This window comes from Anomaloglossus baeobatrachus, chromosome 2 (assembly GCF_048569485.1).
Source record: "Anomaloglossus baeobatrachus isolate aAnoBae1 chromosome 2, aAnoBae1.hap1, whole genome shotgun sequence".
Taxonomy (NCBI): domain Eukaryota; kingdom Metazoa; phylum Chordata; class Amphibia; order Anura; family Aromobatidae; genus Anomaloglossus; species Anomaloglossus baeobatrachus.
Window position 1 is genome coordinate 484,092,395 of NC_134354.1, and position 27,104 is coordinate 484,119,498.

The following is a 27,104-nucleotide window of genomic DNA, read 5'->3' on the forward strand; positions in this document are numbered from 1 at the left end:
TCCCTTGTACAGAGAATTTCTTTTCACACTCTCATTGCTATAGACAATTTCTATGCTTTTTTAGGAACTAATTTATTTTATTTCATTTTGCATATTTTAATAATTGTTTGTCTAACTACTATGTTCCCCCACTCCTACTTAAAGGAGTTGTCTGACATAAACTCCAAAAAATGTTTTAAGCTAATCTGTGCTGTATTGTCATATAAAACATCCCTACATTATTTTTTTTTTGTTTTCTAACTTTTGTTGCTCTTGAATTAACACTTTATTCTCTGCAGCTCTTTATTTACATGCAGCTCAAGTAAACTTGACTTTTTTCTTTCCTTGGTTGCCAAACCTCACAGTCAGAGCTGGCCCCGCCTGGCCTCACTGTCCAGCCCCGCCCTCCGCACACTCATTGGCTGTCAGTATTCTGCTCAGCACAGACCTCTAGGAGAGCACAATATGGGCACATATAATGTAGTAATGTGCCCATCCTTGTGCTCATCGTATAGTAATGCCCCCAACCTGTAATGTGCTTCATCCTTGTGCCTATCCTATTGTTACGAGGGGGACCCGGGGAAGCGTGCCAAGATGGGAAATGGACAGCTTCCGCCAGTCAAGGTCCACTGTGCGGTGTAAGGGACCGCTGCTATGGTCAGGAAAGAGTGAGCGGGTTGCTGCTAGTGATCGTCTGGAACGTCACAGACGATCTATGTACACCGGTCCGCCCTAACCCGTGAGGGTTGTATGGCTCGGGGCTTCTCGTACGGTGTACCTGTTGCACGGGGACGCACAGAGGTGCCTACACACGTGTGCCAGCGGGAGTCACAGGAATACGGCACGGGGGTAGCACAGAGGTGCCCACGCACGTGTGCTTCAGAAACCAAGTGAGTCCGACAGAGACTCGAGGAGCTCACCTGGGACAGGAACACAGCCTGCTAAACGGGATACTGCCGGAGCAGCAAGGCAGGGGCAAGACCTGCAAACTAGGTGCTGCCTGAGCAGCAAGGGCAAAGCCCACAAAAGACAATAGTGCCTGAGCAGTGGCGTGGCAGCACGCTGCCAGACATCCAAACATAGAAGGACGGTCGCGCACCGCCATGATGGCAGGGGGAGCTTTTAAGGAGGTGCAGCTCCACCCAAGGGCGGACGCGAGACGGGCGTGACCCAATCAGGGTTCGTGACGTCCTGGCCCAGCCAGTCAGGATTCAGTACATCACCAGCCTCGTCATGGGGCCGTGTGATATCAGTGAGCGAATCAGAAGACGTCACGTGGAGCACATGCTCATCTTCCTGCCTCTGGGTCATAAAGGCGGGATCCTCGGTTTCACAATGTGCAGAGACATGGGAAGTCTTGCTGCTTCCCTGAGCATCTATTCTTTGCACACTGCGCAACCTCCCAGAGCATCTGTGATACTGAGCAGGAGAGCTTGTGGCAGGCAAGGGATGGGAGACCGCTCCATTCCTTGCAAGGGGAGAACCACTAGGTGTCACCCTTCTGCTAGGTCTCTGAGGAGGCAACTCCTGCAGACCGCGCAGTCTCCTAGACCTTTGGCGCTGCTGCGCAGGAGGGCTCGTGGCAGACAAGGAATGGGGGACCACCTCATTCCTTGCAACAGGAGAGCCACGACGTGTAACATCCTATAGTATTGTGCCCCATCATTGTGCCCATCCTGCTCATCCTATAGTAATGGCCCCTTTCCTGGTCCTCTTCCATCATGTAGTAATGTCCCCTATTCTGCCATACTTCACATATGGAAAAAAAACAAAAACAACTCCTTCTCACCTGTCCTGGTTCTCTCGGTGTCCTGCTTCTGACAGCGCTTTATATAAGAGGACAGATTCCTGGGCACTGCGCAGGACAAGCTCTGTATACAGCTTCTCCAGTGATCCGCTGCTGGTGGCTGATCATTGCAGTAGCTGCATACAGAGCTCCCATATGCACAGAACCGAGGTTTCTGTCCCCTGTTATAAAGTGCTGTCAGCGGCCCCCAGCACAGGCAGCGGTCAGCGGTCACTGCCTGCAGCACGCAAGAAGGATCAAGGGCCGCATGCAGCCTACCGGCAGCGTCTTAGACCACTGCACTATGGAATGTGTGGGAGGGTGCTGTGGAGGGGGGTGGAGATTCCACACATGGTACATGCCCAGCAGGGTGCAACACGAAGTGGCTGTGATGCTTGTCAACAATGTCCTGCCCCTGTCGACGTGTCGTCAGAGGAAGCAGCAAAATCACGGCAGGAGCGGTCACATGACCGCTCTGAGCCCAGGGAGAGGGGCTGACAGCAGGGCAGGTAGATAGTTACTATCTATCTACCTGCCCCAATAGTGAAATTACAAAAAAAGGAAAAAGAAGCCGGATAACCCCTTTAAAAATGAAGGGGCAATCACAGTACAATTTATAGTATTTGCTTGTTCCCAAAAATAATCAGACAGCAAATATCTAAATATCCAGAACTGCTCACAGTTGTTGTGTCTATGGCCCATACAAAGTATGGTGCCCATACAAATTAGAGCAGGTTGTGCTGAAAATGACGATTTCATTTCAGAGGCCATCTGCCCTATGTTTATGGGGACCCCCTGATTATCGAGGGAATAAAGGATCTGGCATGCTGAATTTCAATGCCCAATTCTTTTGATCTTATTCAGTATTTTCAAAGACCATAATGCAGTATGATGATACAAACATGTAAGGGGGATACACAATGCACAGTATGTCAGACGAACATTTCAAACTAGCTGCTCTACTACCTCCTCAGACAATATTGACATCAGCTCCTATTTGCGATTTTGTAAACATAAAGTGTATATAAAAATGATGTGTTGCCACTTGTTAGCGTTATCCCATTTTGTGAATTTGTTGTAGGCTCTACCATTGTTACTTTATGAATGGAGAGTGCTAATTGCCGTTACACATTTTGTTTTGGCCTTTCATCTAATTTTATAGGTATGTTGAATGCTGTGTCGGCATTTCATTGTTTTATAGATACCCTTTATGTGGATGGCAATCCCTAATGACACGTTTGTGGAGAAACTCAATACTAAGTCTTGTGCTTATTTTGGGTATTCTCCAAAAGCTACTTTTAACACCTATATACATGGAACGAATTCATCACTGTTTAGGAAAGAAAGAAAACTGCCACATCGAATTAGATTATCTATGGATTTTTTCTAGTTAATGCTGACTTTAAAAGAGAATCTATGGAATATTTTACTCTTCTACAACTACAGCCATTGTATATAACTTGGTGTTACATGAATGTGAACCCTACTCTTGGCAGTCAAGTTTTGATTTTTTTTTTCAGGTACTCAACACCATGTACCTGGGAGTTCCACAAGAGTTATGGACTCCAGCACTACGTCACCCTTCCAACATGCCCATAAAGGTAAGATGGGAGAAATAGAAGTTGGTCATATTATCTGTGCATTAGTATAACAAAATATTACATTAGCCGGTAGTGCACTGTACTATTTTATTAACTCACAGCAGAGTATAGTATACAGGTGGTTGCATAGAGATACACCTCCCCAAGTCAATTCCTCCAATAAGAAAACCAGAAAAATCTGCACACCCAAATTCACATGACCCCCTATCTTCTGAGCCCAGCAATGTGCTTGAAACAAATTTAGCAACCACATGTTTCGCATTTCTGTAGTGAGGAGAGTGCGCTTTAATTAAGAGGCGCATGTCACAAAAAACACGAGCCATGAACAATCTATGGGCACTGCAATGTATGGGCACTACAAAGGCAGATTTGCAATTTTCTCTCAGCAACATCCATTGTTGCATGTTTCTGGAAAAAATCCACCAGCTCCATGATGTTGTCATGGAGGAGCGGAAAAGGACTACAGTGACTCCTGTGAAGCTCTAGTGAACTCCATGCCCAACATTGTTAAGGTAGTGCTTGAAAATAATGGTGGCCCCACAAAATATTGACACTTTAGGCACAATTTAACCATTTTCAGTTAGGGATGTACTCACTTTTGTTGCCAGCGGTTTAAACATTAATGGCTCTGTGTTGAGTTATTTAGAGGGCACCAACTTTACACTGTTATATAAGCTGTACACTGACTACTTTACATTGTATCAAAGTGTCATCCTCAGAGTTGTCCCATGAAAAGATATAATAAAATATTTTCAAAAATGTGAGGTGTACTCACTTTTAGATAGATAGATAGATAGATAGAATCTACATACTGAGAAATCAATGGGACATTTTGATACTTTCCTATTTTTTGATTGTCATAGTTTAGCATTTCACTGAGTCCCCTCTACCATCTACATTCATAATCATCAGTTGTGGATGACCACCTATTCTAGCATTCACCGCGCCAGTGAAAGTTGCGCAGGTGCAGTGACATGCACGTTACGCAGCTTCCGGTGAGTCCCCGATACTGTGGCCACAATGCTCCGGCTTCCAGGCCCTAACTACACACACACACACGCCACCTGCACACAGCGTACAGCCATATACACACACAAACACACAGATGCCACCTACACACAGCGTACAGCCATATACACACACACATACACACACAGACGCCACCTACACACAGCATACAGCCATATACACACACATATACACACAGATGCCACCTACACATAGCATACAGCCATATACAAATATATACACACACAGATGCCATCTACACACAGTGTACAGCCAAATATACACACATATACACACACACAGACGCCACCTACACACAGCGTACAGCCATATACACACACAAACACACAGATGCCACCTACACACAGCATACAGCCATATACACATATATACACACACAGATGCCACCTACACAGCGTACAGCCAAATATACACACACATATACACACACACATACGCCACCTACACACAGCGTACAGCCATATACACACACATATACACACAGATGCCACCTACACATAGCATACAGCCATATACAAATATATACACACACAGATGCCATCTACACACAGCATACAGCAAAATATACACACATATACACACACACACACAGACGCCACCTACACACAGCGTACAGCCATATACGCACACAAACACACAGATGCCACCTACACACAGCATAAAGCCATATACACATATATACACACACAGATGCCACCTACACACAGCGTACAGCCAAATATACACACACATATACACACACACAGACGCCACCTACACACAGAGTACAGCCATATACACACACATATACACACAGATGCCACCTACACACAGCGTATAGCCATATACACATATATACACACACAGACAACACCTAGACACATCATACAGCCATATACACACACACATACACCCAGACGCCATTTACACACTGTGTACAGCCATATACACACAGACGCCAGCTATACACAGCATACAGCCATATACACACACATATACACACAGATGCCTCCTACAGACAGCGTACAGCATACACACACACATATACACACACAGACGCCACCTACACACAGCGTACAGCCATATACACATACAGATGGCACCTACACAAAGCGTACAGCCATATACACACACGGCACATACACACAGCGTACAACCATATACACAGACGACATGTACACACAGCGTACAGCCATATACACACATATACACAGACAACACGTACACACAGAGTACAGCCATATACACACACATGTACACAGACGACACGTACACACAGCATACAGCCATATATACACACATGTACACAGATGACACGTACACACAGCATACAGCCATATACACACACATATACACAGACTACATGTACACACAACGTACAGCCATATATACACACATATACACAGATGACACATACACACAGCATACAGCCATATATGCACAAACACATGTACACAGATGACACGAACACAGTGTACAGCCATAAACACACACATGTACGCAGACGACACATACACACAGCGTGCAGCCATATACACACACATGTACACAGACGACACGTATACACAGCGTACAGCCATATATGCACAAACACGTACACAGACAACACGTACTCAGCATACAGCCATATACACACACATGTACACAGACGAAACGTACACACAGCGTACAGCCATATACACACATATGTACACAGACAACGGGAACTATAGCTCCCAGCATGTTCATGTTATAAAATTAAAGGAAGGAACTACACCTCCCAGCATGGGGCCTCCCCGACTGCTGTCACACAGCTAAATACATAGATATATAATTTCTTAATATGATAAACATAGATGATAGATAAATAGACATATATATATATATATAGATCGAGGAGACATTATAGATAAAGATATACATAGTTTACCCATACGTACATACATAAATAATATATTTACATCAATATACGTAATACATACAAATATAATATAATAACATTTATATTTATTGTCTTTCTGTTACAGTTATGTAAAAGTAAGAAGCTTTGCCATTATTTTTGACATGTGAATAAATTGTATCCTCTCACTTCCTTTGTGATTTTTGGCCACTTTGGGATCGGACAATCACACACATCAAACTGCAGAAAACAATGTACCACCTCCAATTATAGTCACAATAGCTTACAAGAGACCATATAGTGTACACGCACACACAGCACACAGGGGAGACACCACATAGTGAACACAACACCAGATACCAATATACAGAGCACAACAAGAAAGAGACAGTGCACGGGGGTGAAAGGTCAAATGACTCAACACATACAATACACAAGTGCAGAGGGATGACATACAACAGATATATTGAAAAGTGCAAACAGTGTGACACATGTCAACTGCTCCTGTCAGCACCACCAAGCATAGACAAATGTTCATTTCACCGCACTGCAGCGGGCCTATTTCTAGTTTTTAATAAAGAAAAGTATTTCTTATATTTTAGTTGATATCCCAGGACAAGGACATTTGGCAACTGCTCTTATCATTGCAATGTCCACAATATTCATCATGGCCATTGCTATAGTCCTCATCATCATGTTTTACATTGTCAAGACCAAGCCTTCGGCACGAGGTAAGGGCAATAAGTGATTAATAAGAATCAGAGGAAAATACAATATTTTAGAAGTACTGTAGTAGTCTCACTGATATATTATAATTTTTGGTTACAGTAGGATACACCTCTTAGTATAGTTGAATTTAGAGGTACATAGAAACCATAAAACTGATGTGTCACTAGGTATGTTTCAGTCTTTAGTCACATCTGAATTGTGGCTTCTGTTTATAATAGAAACTCCAAAGCTCAGCTGGATGCATTGTTGTGCTTAAAGGGAATCTTTCAACAAGGTTTTGCTATGTAATTTGTAGGAGACAGAGGCTGAAACATAGATTTTAGCAATGTGTCACTAATTAGGCTGTGTGCTGTTGTTTACATACAATGAAAGTATTATCACAAGGGGATTATCACTACAAGGATTACAGCTCATGTGCCTGCTAGACTGACCACGCCCTCCTGTGATAAGCAGCTCCCTCTCTATAGACAATCTACACAGAAAGCTGTGGTGTTGATGGGGTTAGCTTACTGAGCTCTACCACATGCTACATCTAAGAACTCTGATTCTGTCACAACTGCTGTACCCAGTATACTAAGTGATGAATCGTTGGAATCAGGGTCTCTTTTCCTACAGTATGCTGCTCTCAGATTAGATAGCAAAAACCCGATGACTAATTTCCTTTATAACTTGTCCCTGAAGGAACCTAATATTTCTAAAGATATCTAAAACTAAGTAGGGATACTTTTCTATCTGAAGCTGTAGACCATTTTGTTTTGCATTACACAATACTATGTGTTACTGTAGCACCCACAGGGCAAGGAGTTAACTGTTTACTAGTCGCCAGGGCTGGTGATATCGGGTCTGGGGGATGTCACTGGGATGTCACTGGTGGCCCTGCCCGGTTTCGTGGTGAGTACCACACCTTAAGTGAGGTGCAGTACCTTGTGGCGACTGAAGCCTCAGGGGTGCTACATTACCATATTATTTTATGTTCTGGATATATAAGTAAAGAAAAAATACTTAGATATACCAATACTTAGATTTATTTTAATCTGTCTGTTCATCAGCATGCTGTACAATACATACAAAGAATGTAGAAGCTCAAGACATTCCTCAAGAAGAAAAAAAGGAAGTTCCAGGTTAGTTTGTGTACAAACGCTAACAACAATTGCATCTCTTTTTAACTTTTACACTTAAAAAAAGTCTCTTTACATTTATAAATAACCATGATTTATTGTTAAAGCATTCAAAATAACAACAGTGGAAGCGGGTAACCGCAATTGTATGATTTCCTATCATTTTGTGTCTACAGCTTCTAGGCAGACCCATGTGTCTCCATAGTAACAAGCACAAAACAATCCCAGTATAATCTGACCCTGCAGCCATATTCTTTTCCATCTGTCCTTTACTTATCGCTAATCCACCAAACCTATGTTAGTATTAAAGGGGTATTTCCATTTCTAAGATCCAATCTCAATATGTAGTAGGTGTATTAATAAGAATATTAGCAAATACATACAATTATAAATGTAGTCTAGTTTTCATGATAAGCTATGTCACTTACTTCATGTGCAGGGCATTGTAGGTTAGGTATGCATGGTTACAACCACTACCAACTAACTGTCCCTATATGCATGGCCATAACCTTGGATACCTAAACTACTGTAATGTTGTTCACAAGAGGTAAGAGATGTAACTTTTCAGAAGAACTATACTACGTTATTGAAGATATTTGCTAATATTATTATTATTACACTTACTACATATTGGAATAGGATCCTGGAGATGGGATTACCCCTTTAAAGGGAACTTGTCACTTCCCAAAACACTATTAACCTACAGATCTAGAGGTAAACTGCAGGCTAATAGCACTCCAAAGATCCATGGCTGCTGCACTGAGAGCCCCACTGTCTGGAGGAAATTAACTTATTCCTCCCTCAAGCCTCTGGCTTTCAGTCATAGAGGGGCAGCCGGCACAATTTCAGTCACCTCTGCATTATGACAACCAACCAGTAGAAAAGAGATAATATTAGATCATATCTAAATTTAATGTGGTGAAAGAGCTTATGTAGGTTATTGTGGCTGTAAATACATTTTTGTTGTAAAATCTGCTGATATGTTCAATCATAATAGTTTATTTTGATTTTCCAGTTTGTCTATAATGATTTTGCCTGTCCGTTACATTTGACTATGTTGCCCATTTAGTCTGGGAAAACATAATAATTGTACTTGCCACATTGGAGACTGCATAGCAAGCATATGAATGCTCACCTAAATCCTGCCAGTACTTCTAGCCAAACGTCTAACAGGCTTCATGAGTTATTGAGTGATACAGTTAGACAATAAGTACACAGGTAATAAAACCTAGAATTGAATCATGTTTTACAGCAGAAAATGTTGTCATTTATGCCGAAAAAGATGAATTTGAAAAGCTCTCAGAAACACAGACAAAAACTGAAAAAAGGTGAGAGGTGGTCATGTCCTTAACTATTTATCTATAATAGATTTCATGTGAAGATTAGAGTCTTTTCTCAAAGTTTCTGGCCAAAATCAGCAATAAAAACATGTTCATTTTCTAGAAAGATACCTATTGCCTCTTTCTAATTTTCATGTATAAAGTAATGGGTGATTTGGGGAGATGATAGTGGTATGAAGAATGGAAATGTAAATTGTTTTATTATCTTTGCCCAGTGAAAATGACGCCTCTTCTGAGAATGAACATCTTCTGAGTCGCAGCATAGATAGCGATGAGGAAGCAGCGTTGGACAAACAAGGGACACCTGAACTCTGTCTACTATCCTTAGTTCACTTGGCAAGGGATAAATCAACTGCAAATAATAAACTGACTGGGGTAAGAATCTTTCACATATGAAAAAGATCAGCATATGTTATTATCTGGAGTTTATTTAGTCATTGTTCCAAACCTGCACTGCCAAGAACCATAATATATAGGCCAAAGTCCCTATCAAGACGGGCAGGCGGGCAGTGTGGTACAGTCACTTGAGATGTGGGAAAGCACAGGGCTTAAAGGGAACCAATCACCAGGATTTTCATATATAACCTATAGCCAGTGCTATACTGGCACTATCAGGCTGATTCTCTAAATACCATTAGTAGTCAGCTCAGATGTTTAAGATTTGAAATCCAAAAAAAGTAAAGTTTATAAAATTAGCTGCTTGTTGAGTGACAGCAGCAAAGGAGCATATAATATATTCATAGTTATCCCCTCCCTCTGTTAGAATTAGCATAAGTATTATACAAACAATTCACTTTGTCTGTTGAAGGACCTGTGTGAGGTCATACCCATGTGACCAGAAGGGGCGGGGCCTCAGCCAACAAAGCTGGATACCAGGTCACATGGGTATGACCTCACACAGGTCCTGTAAGAGACAAAGTGAATCGTTTGTATAATACTTATGCTAATTCTAACAAAGGGAGAGGATAACTATGAATATATTATCTACTCCAGTGCAACTGACTGAGAATGAGCCTGATAGTGCCAGTATAGCACTGGCTTTAGCTTATATAGGAAAATCCTGGTGATTGGTTCCCTTTAAGGACATTTATTACTAGAAGCACCAATTGTGTACTATGTGATGTGGAAATTATCACACACCAGAATATCATGCAAAATGATACATCTATAAATTGCCTTTAGACGAAACCACATCTAGTATCATTTTCAAAATATACTCAGAGAGAGAACCTGAAAGTAATGGATCATGATACAAAATATATACCAGGACACCTCCTCTCCACTTACCATGGTATTTTTATTTTACGCTCAGGTGTGATTGCCAGTTTGGTATCTCTGCTCATATGATCAAACCTAAGTGTGTGTTTCCTCAAGTACAAATTTCTAGAAACAGCCATTGCTGCACTGCACTACACAGTCTTCCCTTATCAATGATTAACCAACATTGCCGGCTCTACTGGCTTATATTACATAGGTACATAGTTAATACGGTTGAAAAAAGATAAATGTTGTTAAAATTCAACCAAGAAATGGGAAATGACACAGGGAAAGGGTCACATGTCACATACTATCAATGCACTGAACCAAAAATTCAGAAAAGAACTTTACACTTTATATATTTACATCATTATTTGTTATTTTCTTCTAAAAAGCATCTAGATAGGAAAGCTATTCCACGGGAGTTTTTATGGTAAAGACACCACGACTCCTCTGGAGATTACACTTTTCATTCTGCAAACAGAGGAAGTGCTCCCTTGTCTTTTGAGGAGGTTTTACATTAAACAACTTTGACTACACTTTTATGTACTTGTTTGAATTACTCATAACCTCCCCTTAGAATACCCTTTAGAACACTAAATAAATGTAATTATCTTTCCTCATAACGAGGATCCTCCATGCCACTAATGTTTGTCGCTCTTCTTTTTACCTTTTCTAACTTCAGGCCATCCTTACCATGAACTGGTGCCAAGAATACTTGCATATTCCAGATGAGTTGGCACTAATGCTTAGTAGAGTGCTACAATTTCATCTCTGTCACATAAGGTCATCTCTCATAATACATGGCAATGTCCTGCTGGCCCTAAAAGCTTCTTATTGACATTGCATGATGTTATTTAGTCTGTAATCTACAAGTATACCTAGATCCTTCTCTACAAGCAACACTCCTAGTTTAATCACCATAGAACATATTTCTCAAATCATATTATCAAAAGTAGACAGGCTTATTAATTTGTCTATGATTATATCAATGCAAGAGGCTTGGTTCTTAGATGTACAGTAGAAGTGCAGTTTATATATCCTGCACTCAGTTTAAATTTAGAATATACGGTAATTAATTTTTCATTCTTAGTGCTATAGTTTTGTAGTGTAAGTAATTTTTCATGGTATTATTTACAGATACATACGAGTTTTTGATTGTTTTTTATATTTTGTGTTCAGAGTAATAATACAGTAGCCATAAATCCATACAGGCCCTTTTAAACCTCTATATATCATATAGACATAAATAAACATATAAAGTTTTTTATTCTGTTCATGTAAAATCTGTGTAGCGTAGCATGAGGTGACGCCTGCGTCTTCAGTTCATCAGAGAAATACCACCAGTTGTTTAAAAATGTTGCTTTAGGGTACCGTCTCACTAAACGACGTACCAGTGATTCCGACCACGATATGACCTGGTCAGGATCACTGGTGCGTCGCTACATGGTCGCTGATGAGCTGTCAATCAGGCAGATCTCACCAGCGACCAGTGACCAGCCACCAGTCAGCAGCGACTCGTGGAAACGATGCTGTGCTTGGTAACCAAGGTAAATATCGGGTAACTAAGCAAAATGCTTTGCTTGGTTACCCGATATTTACTCTGGTTACTAGCACACACTGCTTAGCGCTGGGTCCCTGCACTCGTAGCCAGGGTACACATCGGGTTACTAAGCAAAGCGCTTCACTTAGTTACCCGATGTGTACCTTGGCTACGTGTGCAGGGAGCAGGGAGTCGGCTTCTAGAAGCTGCGGACACTGGTAACCAAGGTAAATATCAGGTAACCAAGCAAAGCCTTTGCTTGGTTACCCGATGTGTACCTTGGTTACCAGCGTCCGCAGAAGCCGGCTCCCTGCTCCCTGCACATTCAGATCATTGCTCTCTTGCTGTCAAACACAGAGATGTGTGCTTCACAGCGGGAGAGCAACAACCAAAAAATGGGCCAGAGCAGTGTGTAACGATCAGCGATTTCACAGCAGGGGCCAGGTCACTGCTCAGTGTCACACACAGCGACATCGCTGATGAGGTCACTGGTACGTCACAAAACCTGTGACTCAGCAGCGATCTCGCTAACGATCTCGCTGTGTGAGAAGTACCCCTTAAGGCCCAGTCACACTAAACAACTTACCAGCGATCCCAACAATGATACAACCTGATAGGGATCGCTGGTAAGTTGCTAGGAGGTCGCTGGTGAGATGTCACACTAAGCGACGCTCTAGCGATCCCACCAGCAACCTGACCTGGCAGGGATCGCTGGAGCGTCGGTACACGTGGAAGTATGCTGCGCTTGGTAACTAAGGTAAATATCGGGTAAGCAACCCGATATTTACCTTGGTTACCAGCGCACACCGCTGGCTCCTTGCACACCTAGCCACAGTTAATTACCCGATGTGTACTCTGCTACGTGTGCAGGCAGCAGGGAGCCGGCTTCTGCGGACGCTGGTAACCACGGTAAACATCGGGTAACCAAGAAGCCCTTCCCTTGGTTACCCGATATTTACCTTCGTTACCAGCGTCCGCCGCTCTCACACTGGCAGTGCCGACTCCCTGTTCCCTGCACTCCTAGCCACAGTACACATCGGGTTAATTACCCGATGTGTACTCCAGCTACGTGTGCAGAGAGCAGGGAGCCGGCACTGACAGCTGAGAGCGGCAGGCGCTGGTAACGAAGGTAAATATCGGGTAACCAAGGAAGGGGCTTCTTGGTTACCCGATGTTTACATTGGTTACCAGCGTCCGCAGAAGCCGGCTCCCTGCTTCCTGCACATTCAGTTGTTGCTCTCTTGCTGTCACACACAGCGATGTGTGCTTCACAGCGGGAGAGCAACAACTAAAAAATGGTCCAGGACATTCAGCAACAACCAACGACCTCACAGCAGGAGCCAGGTTGTTGCTGGATGTCACACACAGCAACATCGCTAGCAAGTTGTGCCTCAGCAGCGATGTTGCGATGTTGTTTAGTGTGAGAGTACCTTTTCTCAACAGTAGTGTGATAACAACTATGTACATAAGATAGCGATTCACATATCTTCTGGTCTGTTTCATTAACACTGAGTATCCTTATACACAGTCTTTTTAATTCTTCCACGTCTGTTCAAGCCTACACTCATCTCACTTGTTCTACCACTACCCAGCCTAGCACCATAGTACAGTCCATGAAAGTCATATTTTATTCCTCCAGTTCTGTGTCTTCTCCTTCTTAAAAGTATAATTTGCCAGTATGGCTAAACCTAGCTTATAGCTTTGTGACACTTAGATAACTCCCACCCAGGACATTCACTTCGTCTCATGTTCGGTTCCGTTTTGCAAGCTATCTTTATGAGGTGTAAACTCTGACCCATTCTGTTAAGGCATCCTCTCTTTGGACCCTTCTCCACTCAGTCACTTAGTCCTTTGGGCAGTACTCTGACCTGTCTCTGGCATTTAACTGTCTCTCGGATACTCACTCTTTGTCTCTGTACTTTGGATCTCGTTATCCATGTCCTTGATCTCCTCTTGCTCTAGGAACACACACTTCACGTGGCACTGCAACTTAGCTCTGCTTTTGTCACTCGTTGGGTGCTATCTGATGTTCTTACAAAAACCCGTCACTGTCCCTGTGCACTAGCCCCTCCCACTATGGGCTAGTCGTAAACATTAACTGTTTCTTGATCTACTGTCAACATAACACAATACAACAGTACATACACACTATCACAATTCAAATTACCAATACTTGTAACGTTTGATGCAATGAAGATTACACTTTACATTATACAACAACACTAATATCTTGGAGAGGGAACGGGGACAGTATGTCTATCTCCTTACATCTGTGTGCCAACATATGCAAGAGCCCTTATGATAAAGCGGGCGCATGATACATATTTGCAATAAAAAAAATTAAATTGGATACTATGCTATCAATGTACTGTATGCATCTACAGTACAGGTTTCTTCAATAGCCAAATCCATTACACTTTCTATCCACAATGGAAAGGGTATTTTGCATGATATTTAGTTGAGTGATGATAATTTGATCTGGCTGTAGACTTCTTGTATTAATAGGGCAGTGCTATTATCTCAGTATTTTTAACCTTGTGCAATGATGAGCATAAGGGCTCTTGTCCACTTGAGATTTTCATGTGCGAGTAAGATCCGATTAAAAATCGCACCAGTGTTAATCTATGGAGCAGTGTCCTTTTGCTATTTTTTACTCAGCTCTCACTGTGCTGAGGATCAAATCGCAGCATGCTGCGTATGGATGCGTATGTCGCACCAGACTTGCTAATGCAAATCTATGGGTGCGAGAAAAATATCGCAATACGGATGGCATATGCATGTAATACGGATTTCATATGCATGTCACACGGATCCTTGATGAGAAAAATCTACACACTCGCACAGCACTCGCATGACACTTGCATATCATACGGATCCTAGGTGAGAAAAAAAACGCAGACCATACGCAGACGATACGCAGGACACTCGACTCACTTTTCTGGGCGAGTATCGCAGGCATTTTTTAATCGCAAGTAGACATGAGCCCTAACATGGAGGCCCAGCATCTAGGACGGCAGGTTGTATAAGAGCAGTGCCACCTGACAGACCATTTTCTGCCACTGAATATTTTTTTCTGATCCATTTGTTTGTCTTCCACTGGAGATGATAACAAAACTGGTATCTTTTAGGAAGATGGGGGTTGGTTGGGACAGCGCACAATCTGCATGGCAGACAGCATAGGAAGGAGAATAGAAAAGCATGTCTGTCCCCTCTTTAGGGAGCAGCCACATGGCCAGATGACTCATCCGAGGATGGCATTGCAATGCTCGGACTGGCCGGCGGCTCTACTTACCCAAGCCTGACAGTGTGTATTTTTTTGCAGCTGACATGCTTGGGTCAGGAAAGCCGCCGGCCATGCCTTGCATTGGGCTGCAATCCTCAGATGAGTCATCTGGCTGTGTGACAGTGGCCTTAGTATGAGTACTGGTTAGAAAGCAGCAGTCTTCAGTTTGCTTTTCAGCTCCACTACTCAACACTTAATGGTACAAACTTTAGAGAAGCAAGTGGTGCCAGGGAATACATGTATGCTGCATCGTTGTGTTTCCCCTTCTGTTTCCTCCATTAGTCCCAATTTATTTTACCACTAAGTTCATTCAAGTAGTCAGTGCATAGAACAACTATCAGGGTGCCCAGTACCAGCATAGGAGGGCAGCAGCTTTATAGTTTGAATGTGGGTGAATCACACGCCAGGTACTAGTCTCATCATCATATTCTTCTGTTGTTCCTGCCTCTCCTGTCTGAGCAATAGTGAAAGGCGCCCTCTTAGGGAAAGAGCTGATTTCAATAACAGGGTTAATGGAATTTTTCTCTTTTTATCCTCAGTAAAATGATGGCATGATCTAAATTGAAAAGTCAGGGGGCTTTATGGGATCTATGGGCTGAGCCTCACTATGGTGTAGCCACAACTATAGAAAAAGACATGGACCACACATCTAAACTTATACATTGATCTACTGCAGCTAAGCAAAAACTTACGAAACTGAACATGAGGTTTCAGGTTTAACGTTCAGATCAGATTCTATGAAGCCCATTGCCACATCACAAACAAAACTTTCAGTGAGTCTTTGACCTTAAGGTGTGGTATCATGTGCCAACCAAAACCGCATTGTCCTCTTGTCCTACAGCATTCATTGTTCAAGACTGAACCCCCATGACTCCAGCCACATCAGCACACAAGCACAGAACTTATTGGAAGTAGCAATCCTAAATGTCAATATTGAGCCTTTAAAAAGCATTGGCATGTGACATAGAATAAAAGCCAAAACCAAATTTGAATTTGCAGACTCAGTGTTTCTGAGTATATCCCCTTGTCAGTTCAAAGTATGATATCTGGTTTGGCTATGTGAGAGGCTTATGACTGGGATTCAAGGAGAGTGGAGAGTGACATGTTTACCATGCTTAGGTGAGGTGGCTTATAAGCCATGGAATGCTCCTCTGGGAAATTAAATATGCAAACTGAGTCTTTCAGGAACAGTACTTGAACTCTAGTGCCACCTATTGGAAGTAGCAATTCTAAAAGTCAATATTGACCCTTTAATCAGCTAAACCTATCACTATCCACAAGGAGAAACATACCCCTTTGTATCCCAGTCATCAGCCTTTACACTATAATCTATTTTATAGCCACTAAGACTGTCAGAAAGCAGCCATACCTCAGCTGTTTGCCAACCACTATGTCTAACCTGTCCCATAAATTGGTCAATCATTATTACAATTGCTCAGAAATAAATAAATTATTATACAGTAAGTGTCAAATGTAATTGGGCCTTTAAGGTTGCGATCACATGCAGCAGCAGTGCTGTGATATCTTAGTGCCTCTTTTCACTTCACACCTGCACTGTGACAAAATTTTGCAGGGAAACAGTTTTTTACCTATAAGACTATATTTACAATTATAATGAGCACATAGTTTAGCAGGTGAAACAGCTTTTTCCCTTCAAAATTAAGTAATTTTGCTGGGGAACAGTGAAAAGACTGCAGCAGGATAGCCTTATCGGGGCATATTCAGTATTTAATGCTTAAAGGGGTGGTCTGAAGGCTAAAGTAATTTTAAACCAAATCTCTATCTACTTATTGGGGTAATCTAAACTCATTTCTAATATGGTTGCATTTAAAATTTCCTATTGTTCTCTTACTAAGCTATTGATTTTTTCCTATTTCTTGTCTGATGATGCTTAGTTTGAGAATCCCAGGGCATTCTGGGATTCTCAAACTAAGTGTCATCAGGGGGCAGAGTCTACAGTGACTGTGACTGCCCTTGCCCCCTCCATGAAACAAAGCATAATCAGTGACGCTTGTTTCAGGGGATGGCTGATCCAGTCCCTGTGCTGTCATTGTGTTTTGTGCACAGTGACAGCGTGCTTTGTGTTGCCAGCACAGATCAGCTGTAATGAGCCGGTAACAGAGCGGGGCAGACAGTAAGGGCATGTTAACATAATCACTGACTTGCAGATACCAGCGGCGCACCCGTAAGTGACATCATTTGCAGGGATGCCGCTGATCTCTGAAAGCTGACTGGTACTCTAACGATGCACCCTGACTGTTTGCTATGTTGCCGACTCATTACAGCTGATCTCAGTCGGCAACACAGCACTCTGTCATTATGTTCATCACATAATAACAGCATGCATGGACCAGCCCAACCCCTGAAACAATTGTCACTAATGACGCTTCGATTTAGGAAAGGGACAGAGGCTGGGTCAGTGATTGCTGCCTCTGTCCCATAATGACGCTTTGTTTGAGAATCCCACATGCACTGAGATTCTCAAACAAAGCGTCATCAGACAGAAAATAGGAAAAATAAATAGCCTTCAGACCACCCCTTTAAGGCAAAATGATCAGTAAATATAGCTCTGATGATGGGCATTGCTAGGAATTTCTAGCACACTTCCCGTTTTATTTGTATGCTACATCTTTGTTAATAGTTTAAACCAACTGTCGTTTTTATACATGGTGTGAACAATGGCATTGTTGGCTCTCATTTTGGATAGAAGTATCTCAGCCACAGTATAATAGACTACTAGAGTTGAGCGCGGTTCGTGGTTCGTGGTTCTCCAGTTCGCGGCTCGAGTGATTTTGGGGCATGTTCTAGATCGAACTAGAACTCGAGCTTTTTGCAAAAGCTCGGTAGTTCTAGAAACGTTCGAGAACGGTTCTAGCAGCCAAAAAACAGCTAAATCATAGCTTGGTTTCTGCTGTAATAGTGTAAGTCACTCTGTGAATCAAACTATTATCACATTTCAGTGTATAGTGTGCGTGAACAGCGCCTTCAGATCACTGCTGTTTCTATAATGGCGATCGCCATTTTTTTTTTTTTTTTTTCTTGTCTTCCTTCCCTAAGCGCGCGCGTCTTGTGGGGCGGGCCAGCATGTCAGCCAATCCCAGACACACACACAGCTAAGTGGACTTTGAGCCAGAGAAGCAACGGCATGTGTGATAGGATCTGCATGTCACATGTCCCTGCATTATAAAACCGGACATTTTCTTCACGGACGCCATTATCTGCCTTCTGCGTCTTTGGTGTCAGACATCACTGTCGCAGCTCCGTCTTCCTGAGTCCTATAGCCGATACAGCTGTATGCGCTGCATACACAGCGTTAGACAGCTTAGGGAGAGCACTTTATAGCAGTCCTTTTAAGGGCTCCAACCGGCAGGGTCAGAGAGCCATAGGTGACAGGTCCTGCAAACAGCAACAGCGTCTGTGTAGCCCAGGTCAGGGATTTCCTACCTGCATTTCACCATTAGGAGGGAATAGAAAGGCAGTCTTCCATTCCTCTACCCAGAGCACCACAATCCTGCCACTGTACCCTCTTGTCCTCTGCACACTCCAACTGATAACTAAGCCATTATACTAGCAAACACTCAGTGTACCTAGTGGCATCCTATACGTGGCTATTGGACTTTGCTATAGTCCCACTAGTGCAAAGACATTTGCAGAGCGCGTCTGCCTGCATTGCACACTACAACTCATTCTAACCAAGCCATTATACTAGCAAACACTCAGTGTACCTAGTGGCATCCTATACGTGGCTATTGGACTTTGCTATAGTCCCACTAGTGCAAAGACATTTGCAGAGCGCGTCTGCCTGCGTTGCACACTACAACTCATTCTAACCAAGCCATTATACTAGCAAACACTCAGTGTACCTAGTGGCATCCTATACGTGGCTATTGGACTTTGCTATAGTCCCACTAGTGCAAAGACATTTGCAGAGCGCGTCTGCCTGCGTTGCACACTACAACTCATTCTAACCAAGCCATTATACTAGCAAACACTCAGTGTACCTAGTGGCATCCTATACGTGGCTATTGGACTTTGCTATAGTCCCACTAGTGCAAAGACATTTGCAGAGCGCGTCTGCCTGCGTTGCACACTACAACTCATTCTAACCAAGCCATTATACTAGCAAACACTCAGTGTACCTAGTGGCATCCTATACGTGGCTATTGGACTTTGCTATAGTCCCACTAGTGCAAAGACATTTGCAGAGCGCGTCTGCCTGCGTTGCACACTACAACTCATTCTAACCAAGCCATTATACTAGCAAACACTCAGTGTACCTAGTGGCATCCTATACGTGGCTATTGGACTTTGCTATAGTCCCACTAGTGCAAAGACATTTGCAGAGCGCGTCTGCCTGCGTTGCACACTACAACTCATTCTAACCAAGCCATTATACTAGCAAACACTCAGTGTACCTAGTGGCATCCTATACGTGGCTATTGGACTTTGCTATAGTCCCACTAGTGCAAAGACATTTGCAGAGCGCGTCTGCCTGCGTTGCACACTACAACTCATTCTAACCAAGCCATTATACTAGCAAACACTCAGTGTACCTAGTGGCATCCTATACGTGGCTATTGGACTTTGCTATAGTCCCACTAGTGCAAAGACATTTGCAGAGCGCGTCTGCCTGCGTTGCACACTACAACTCATTCTAACCAAGCCATTATACTAGCAAACACTCAGTGTACCTAGTGGCATCCTATACGTGGCTATTGGACTTTGCTATAGTCCCACTAGTGCAAAGACATTTGCAGAGCGCGTCTGCCTGCGTTGCACACTACAACTCATTCTAACCAAGCCATTATACTAGCAAACACTCAGTGTACCTAGTGGCATCCTATACGTGGCTATTGGACTTTGCTATAGTCCCACTAGTGCAAAGACATTTGCAGAGCGCGTCTGCCTGCGTTGCACACTACAACTCATTCTAACCAAGCCATTATACTAGCAAACACTCAGTGTACCTAGTGGCATCCTATACGTGGCTATTGGACTTTGCTATAGTCCCACTAGTGCAAAGACATTTGCAGAGCGCGTCTGCCTGCGTTGCACACTACAACTCATTCTAACCAAGCCATTATACTAGCAAACACTCAGTGTACCTAGTGGCATCCTATACGTGGCTATTGGACTTTGCTATAGTCCCACTAGTGCAAAGACATTTGCAGAGCGCGTCTGCCTGCGTTGCACACTACAACTCATTCTAACCAAGCCATTATACTAGCAAACACTCAGTGTACCTAGTGGCATCCTATACGTGGCTATTGGACTTTGCTATAGTCCCACTAGTGCAAAGACATTTGCAGAGCGCGTCTGCCTGCGTTGCACACTACAACTCATTCTAACCAAGCCATTATACTAGCAAACACTCAGTGTACCTAGTGGCATCCTATACGTGGCTATTGGACTTTGCTATAGTCCCACTAGTGCAAAGACATTTGCAGAGCGCGTCTGCCTGCGTTGCACACTACAACTCATTCTAACCAAGCCATTATACTAGCAAACACTCAGTGTACCTAGTGGCATCCTATACGTGGCTATTGGACTTTGCTATAGTCCCACTAGTGCAAAGACATTTGCAGAGCGCGTCTGCCTGCGTTGCACACTACAACTCATTCTAACCAAGCCATTATACTAGCAAACACTCAGTGTACCTAGTGGCATCCTATACGTGGCTATTGGACTTTGCTATAGTCCCACTAGTGCAAAGACATTTGCAGAGCGCGTCTGCCTGCGTTGCACACTACAACTCATTCTAACCAAGCCATTATACTAGCAAACACTCAGTGTACCTAGTGGCATCCTATACGTGGCTATTGGACTTTGCTATAGTCCCACTAGTGCAAAGACATTTGCAGAGCGCGTCTGCCTGCGTTGCACACTACAACTCATTCTAACCAAGCCATTATACTAGCAAACACTCAGTGTACCTAGTGGCATCCTATACGTGGCTATTGGACTTTGCTATAGTCCCACTAGTGCAAAGACATTTGCAGAGCGCGTCTGCCTGCGTTGCACACTACAACTCATTCTAACCAAGCCATTATACTAGCAAACACTCAGTGTACCTAGTGGCATCCTATACGTGGCTATTGGACTTTGCTATAGTCCCACTAGTGCAAAGACATTTGCAGAGCGCGTCTGCCTGCGTTGCACACTACAACTCATTCTAACCAAGCCATTATACTAGCAAACACTCAGTGTACCTAGTGGCATCCTATACGTGGCTATTGGACTTTGCTATAGTCCCACTAGTGCAAAGACATTTGCAGAGCGCGTCTGCCTGCGTTGCACACTACAACTCATTCTAACCAAGCCATTATACTAGCAAACACTCAGTGTACCTAGTGGCATCCTATACGTGGCTATTGGACTTTGCTATAGTCCCACTAGTGCAAAGACATTTGCAGAGCGCGTCTGCCTGCGTTGCACACTACAACTCATTCTAACCAAGCCATTATACTAGCAAACACTCAGTGTACCTAGTGGCATCCTATACGTGGCTATTGGACTTTGCTATAGTCCCACTAGTGCAAAGACATTTGCAGAGCGCGTCTGCCTGCGTTGCACACTACAACTCATTCTAACCAAGCCATTATACTAGCAAACACTCAGTGTACCTAGTGGCATCCTATACGTGGCTATTGGACTTTGCTATAGTCCCACTAGTGCAAAGACATTTGCAGAGCGCGTCTGCCTGCGTTGCACACTACAACTCATTCTAACCAAGCCATTATACTAGCAAACACTCAGTGTACCTAGTGGCATCCTATACGTGGCTATTGGACTTTGCTATAGTCCCACTAGTGCAAAGACATTTGCAGAGCGCGTCTGCCTGCGTTGCACACTACAACTCATTCTAACCAAGCCATTATACTAGCAAACACTCAGTGTACCTAGTGGCATCCTATACGTGGCTATTGGACTTTGCTATAGTCCCACTAGTGCAAAGACATTTGCAGAGCGCGTCTGCCTGCGTTGCACACTACAACTCATTCTAACCAAGCCATTATACTAGCAAGCACTCAGTGTACCTAGTGGCATCCTATACGTGGCTATTGGACTTTGCTATAGTCCCACTAGTGCAAAGACATTTGCAGAGCGCGTCTGCCTGCGTTGCACACTACAACTCATTCTAACCAAGCCATTATACTAGCAAACACTCAGTGTACCTAGTGGCATCCTATACGTGGCTATTGGACTTTGCTATAGTCCCACTAGTGCAAAGACATTTGCAGAGCGCGTCTGCCTGCGTTGCACACTACAACTCATTCTAACCAAGCCATTATACTAGCAAACACTCAGTGTACCTAGTGGCATCCTATACGTGGCTATTGGACTTTGCTATAGTCCCACTAGTGCAAAGACATTTGCAGAGCGCGTCTGCCTGCGTTGCACACTACAACTCATTCTAACCAAGCCATTATACTAGCAAACACTCAGTGTACCTAGTGGCATCCTATACGTGGCTATTGGACTTTGCTATAGTCCCACTAGTGCAAAGACATTTGCAGAGCGCGTCTGCCTGCGTTGCACACTACAACTCATTCTAACCAAGCCATTATACTAGCAAACACTCAGTGTACCTAGTGGCATCCTATACGTGGCTATTGGACTTTGCTATAGTCCCACTAGTGCAAAGACATTTGCAGAGCGCGTCTGCCTGCGTTGCACACTACAACTCATTCTAACCAAGCCATTATACTAGCAAACACTCAGTGTACCTAGTGGCATCCTATACGTGGCTATTGGACTTTGCTATAGTCCCACTAGTGCAAAGACATTTGCAGAGCGCGTCTGCCTGCGTTGCACACTACAACTCATTCTAACCAAGCCATTATACTAGCAAACACTCAGTGTACCTAGTGGCATCCTATACGTGGCTATTGGACTTTGCTATAGTCCCACTAGTGCAAAGACATTTGCAGAGCGCGTCTGCCTGCGTTGCACACTACAACTCATTCTAACCAAGCCATTATACTAGCAAACACTCAGTGTACCTAGTGGCATCCTATACGTGGCTATTGGACTTTGCTATAGTCCCACTAGTGCAAAGACATTTGCAGAGCGCGTCTGCCTGCGTTGCACACTACAACTCATTCTAACCAAGCCATTATACTAGCAAACACTCAGTGTACCTAGTGGCATCCTATACGTGGCTATTGGACTTTGCTATAGTCCCACTAGTGCAAAGACATTTGCAGAGCGCGTCTGCCTGCGTTGCACACTACAACTCATTCTAACCAAGCCATTATACTAGCAAACACTCAGTGTACCTAGTGGCATCCTATACGTGGCTATTGGACTTTGCTATAGTCCCACTAGTGCAAAGACATTTGCAGAGCGCGTCTGCCTGCGTTGCACACTACAACTCATTCTAACCAAGCCATTATACTAGCAAACACTCAGTGTACCTAGTGGCATCCTATACGTGGCTATTGGACTTTGCTATAGTCCCACTAGTGCAAAGACATTTGCAGAGCGCGTCTGCCTGCGTTGCACACTACAACTCATTCTAACCAAGCCATTATACTAGCAAACACTCAGTGTACCTAGTGGCATCCTATACGTGGCTATTGGACTTTGCTATAGTCCCACTAGTGCAAAGACATTTGCAGAGCGCGTCTGCCTGCGTTGCACACTACAACTCATTCTAACCAAGCCATTATACTAGCAAACACTCAGTGTACCTAGTGGCATCCTATACGTGGCTATTGGACTTTGCTATAGTCCCACTAGTGCAAAGACATTTGCAGCACGTCTGCCTGCGTTGCACACTCCAACTAATTATAACTAAGTTGCATTGTCAGGGATATTTATTCTTTATTATTCTGCTGTTAATAAAGCTAGACCACCACTGCAATCTTCACCACCTCTCAATTTTTACTACCACATTTTCAGTCCACAATCTTGTCGCAATCAACATGAGTGGCAAAATGACAGATGCTGGTGGAAAGGGGAAGAGGCGTGGTGGAAAAGGCAAAAAAGGTTTTGTCCGTGGGGAAGGTGGCAAAGCTCCATTATCATCTGCTGAAGATAGACCATCTACCAGCAAAAGTAAGATGTCTACTACTTACCGTGGACAATCCGATGTGCTCCCTTTTTTACGGACACGAACAACAGGAAGAAAGGTAGATGATGGGCAAAAAAGGAAAATGCTTGAATGGATCTCAAGTGGTCCAACAAGTGCCCTCTCAGCCACTTCAAGTACCGCATCCAAAAAACACCAGTCCTCTGAGTTGTCATCCCAATCACACTTGATTTCTCCCAGCTCTGAAGTCTCCATCAGCCCTGCACAGTATGGTGGAACTGAGATGGCTGAGTCTGCAGAGCTGTTCAGTCACACTATAGCCTGGGAATCAGAGGTCTGCTCCCAAGCTACAGTGAGTACAGAACAGGAAATGGTCTGCAGTGATGCCCAGAACCTTTGTGACTCAGATTCAGGCCGTGAGGACCAAGTTTCTGAGCATAATGTTGACCCTTTGTCACAAACTGTAACACCTGTGGTTATAGACAATGAGGAACATACTGATGAAGATGAGACGCAGATACCCGATTGGGATGACAACTTAAATATTCCGTCAGGGCAAGAAGAGGCTCGGTCTGAGGGGGAGGGGAGTGCAAACACAACAATTGATGATGACGTTCTAGATCCCACCTACTGTCAACCCCCAGTCAGGCACTCGAGGAGGTCAACAGAGGCGGTGGAGGAGGATGCAACCGACGACGAAGTTACCTTGCGCCTTCCTGGACAGAGTCGGAGCACTGGTAGCACGTCTACAACTGCATCCTCAGCCACCACTCTGCCTATGAGCATTATTCGGGGTGGATCAACAGGTCGCATGGCCTCTAAGCCTTGCCTAGCCTGGTCCTTTTTTCACATCGAAAAAGATCGCCCAACTCATGTGATATGTAACATTTGTCATGATTCTCTTAGTAGAGGTCAAAAGCTCAGCAGTTTGACAACTTCTTCCATGAATCGTCACATGAATAAATATCATAAGTCCCGGTGGGAAGCTCACCGTGCTGCAATGCGGCCTAGCGGAGCGAACCATCCACCGCCCGCCCCTTCCACTGCATCCGCGCGCTCTTCATCTTCTAGGACTGTGGGGACAGCTGCCACACCTGTTTTTCCACGCAAAACTTCCACCACTGTAACCGCAACAGGCAGTTTGCTTGTAAGGTCGTCAGTTGGTTTGGAAGGGGAAACAAGTGAGTGTGTACAGCTCTCTCAGACATCGATAGCACCAACGTTGGATGAAGGCAACATCATGTCTCCGCCTGCACTTTCCTCACAAACCTGCATTTTTCCAGGGACACCCTACTCAACACCGTCTACACACAGCAGCCAGATCTCTGTCCCTCAGATGTGGTCAAATAAAAGGCCACTTCCTCCGACCCATGACAAAGCTAAGAGGTTGACTCTATCCCTCTGTAAGCTGTTGGCTACCGAAATGCTGCCTTTCCGCCTAGTGGACACACAGGATTTTAGAGACCTTATGTCTGTCGCTGTGCCCCAGTACCAGATGCCTAGTCGCCACTACTTCTCTAAGAAAGGTGTGCCCGCGCTACACCAGCATGTCGCACACAACATCACCGCTTCCTTGAGAAACTCTGTGTGTGAACGGGTGCATTTCACCACCGATACTTGGACCAGTAAGCATGGACAGGGACGTTACATGTCGCTGACTGGGCACTGGGTAACTATGGTGATAGATGGTGAAGGGTCTGCTGCACAAGTCTTGCCGTCCCCACGACTTGTGTGTCAATCCTCTGTCTGTCCAAGTTCCGCCACTGCTTCTGCATCCTCCACCTCATCTGGGTCCTCCACCTCCGCCCCAAGCCTGCCTGGTCAGGCCACCAGCGTTCTCACTGCGCAGAAGGAATCACGCACCCCTCATTACTATGCTGGCAGCAGAGCGCAACGGCATCAGGCGGTCTTTAGCTTGACATGTCTTGGTAATAAGAGTCACACAGCTGAGGAGTTGTGGTCAGCTTTGCGGTCCGAGTTTAATAAATGGTTGTCTCCACTCAAACTGCAGCCTGGTAAGGCCGTGTGCGACAATGCTGCAAACCTGGGTGCGGCACTTCGCCTGGGCAAGGTGACACACGTACCTTGTATGGCTCACGTGTTGAACCTTGTCGTGCAGCAATTTTTAACACACTATCCCGGCCTAGATGGCCTTCTGAACAGGGCACGAAAACTGTCAGCTCACTTCCGCCGTTCAAGCGCCGCAGCAGAGCGACTTGCATCGCTCCAGAAGTCTTTCGGCCTGCCGGTTCATCGCCTGAAATGCGATGTGGCGACACGCTGGAATTCAACTCTCCACATGTTACAGCGACTGTGGCAGCACCGCAGAGCCCTGGTGCAATACGTCATGACGTATAGCCTGGGCCAACGAGATGCAGAGGTGGGGCAGATCACCCTGATGGAGTGGTCTCAGATCAAGGACCTATGCACCCTTCTGCACAGTTTCGACATGGCGACGAATATGTTTAGCGCTGACAATGCCATTATCAGCATGACGATTCCAGTCATTTACATGCTGGAGCACACGCTAAACACTATTCGGAGTCA

The 27,104-nt window shown here is 44.2% G+C and overlaps 1 protein-coding gene across 5 annotated transcripts in view; it reads left to right on the forward strand.

Annotated features, from left to right (window-relative positions):
• EDAR (ectodysplasin A receptor) overlaps positions 1-27,104 on the forward strand; it is a 206,615-nt gene that overhangs the window by 157,767 nt on the left and 21,744 nt on the right. For all 5 annotated transcript variants that reach the window (XM_075336433.1, XM_075336432.1, XM_075336431.1 and 2 more), the window contains exons 6-10: positions 3,286-3,366; positions 6,856-6,984; positions 8,032-8,103; positions 9,353-9,428; positions 9,656-9,815. In XM_075336433.1, coding sequence (XP_075192548.1) covers positions 3,286-3,366; positions 6,856-6,984; positions 8,032-8,103; positions 9,353-9,428; positions 9,656-9,815 — 518 coding nt within the window. The remainder of the gene's footprint in view (positions 1-3,285; positions 3,367-6,855; positions 6,985-8,031; positions 8,104-9,352; positions 9,429-9,655; positions 9,816-27,104) is intronic.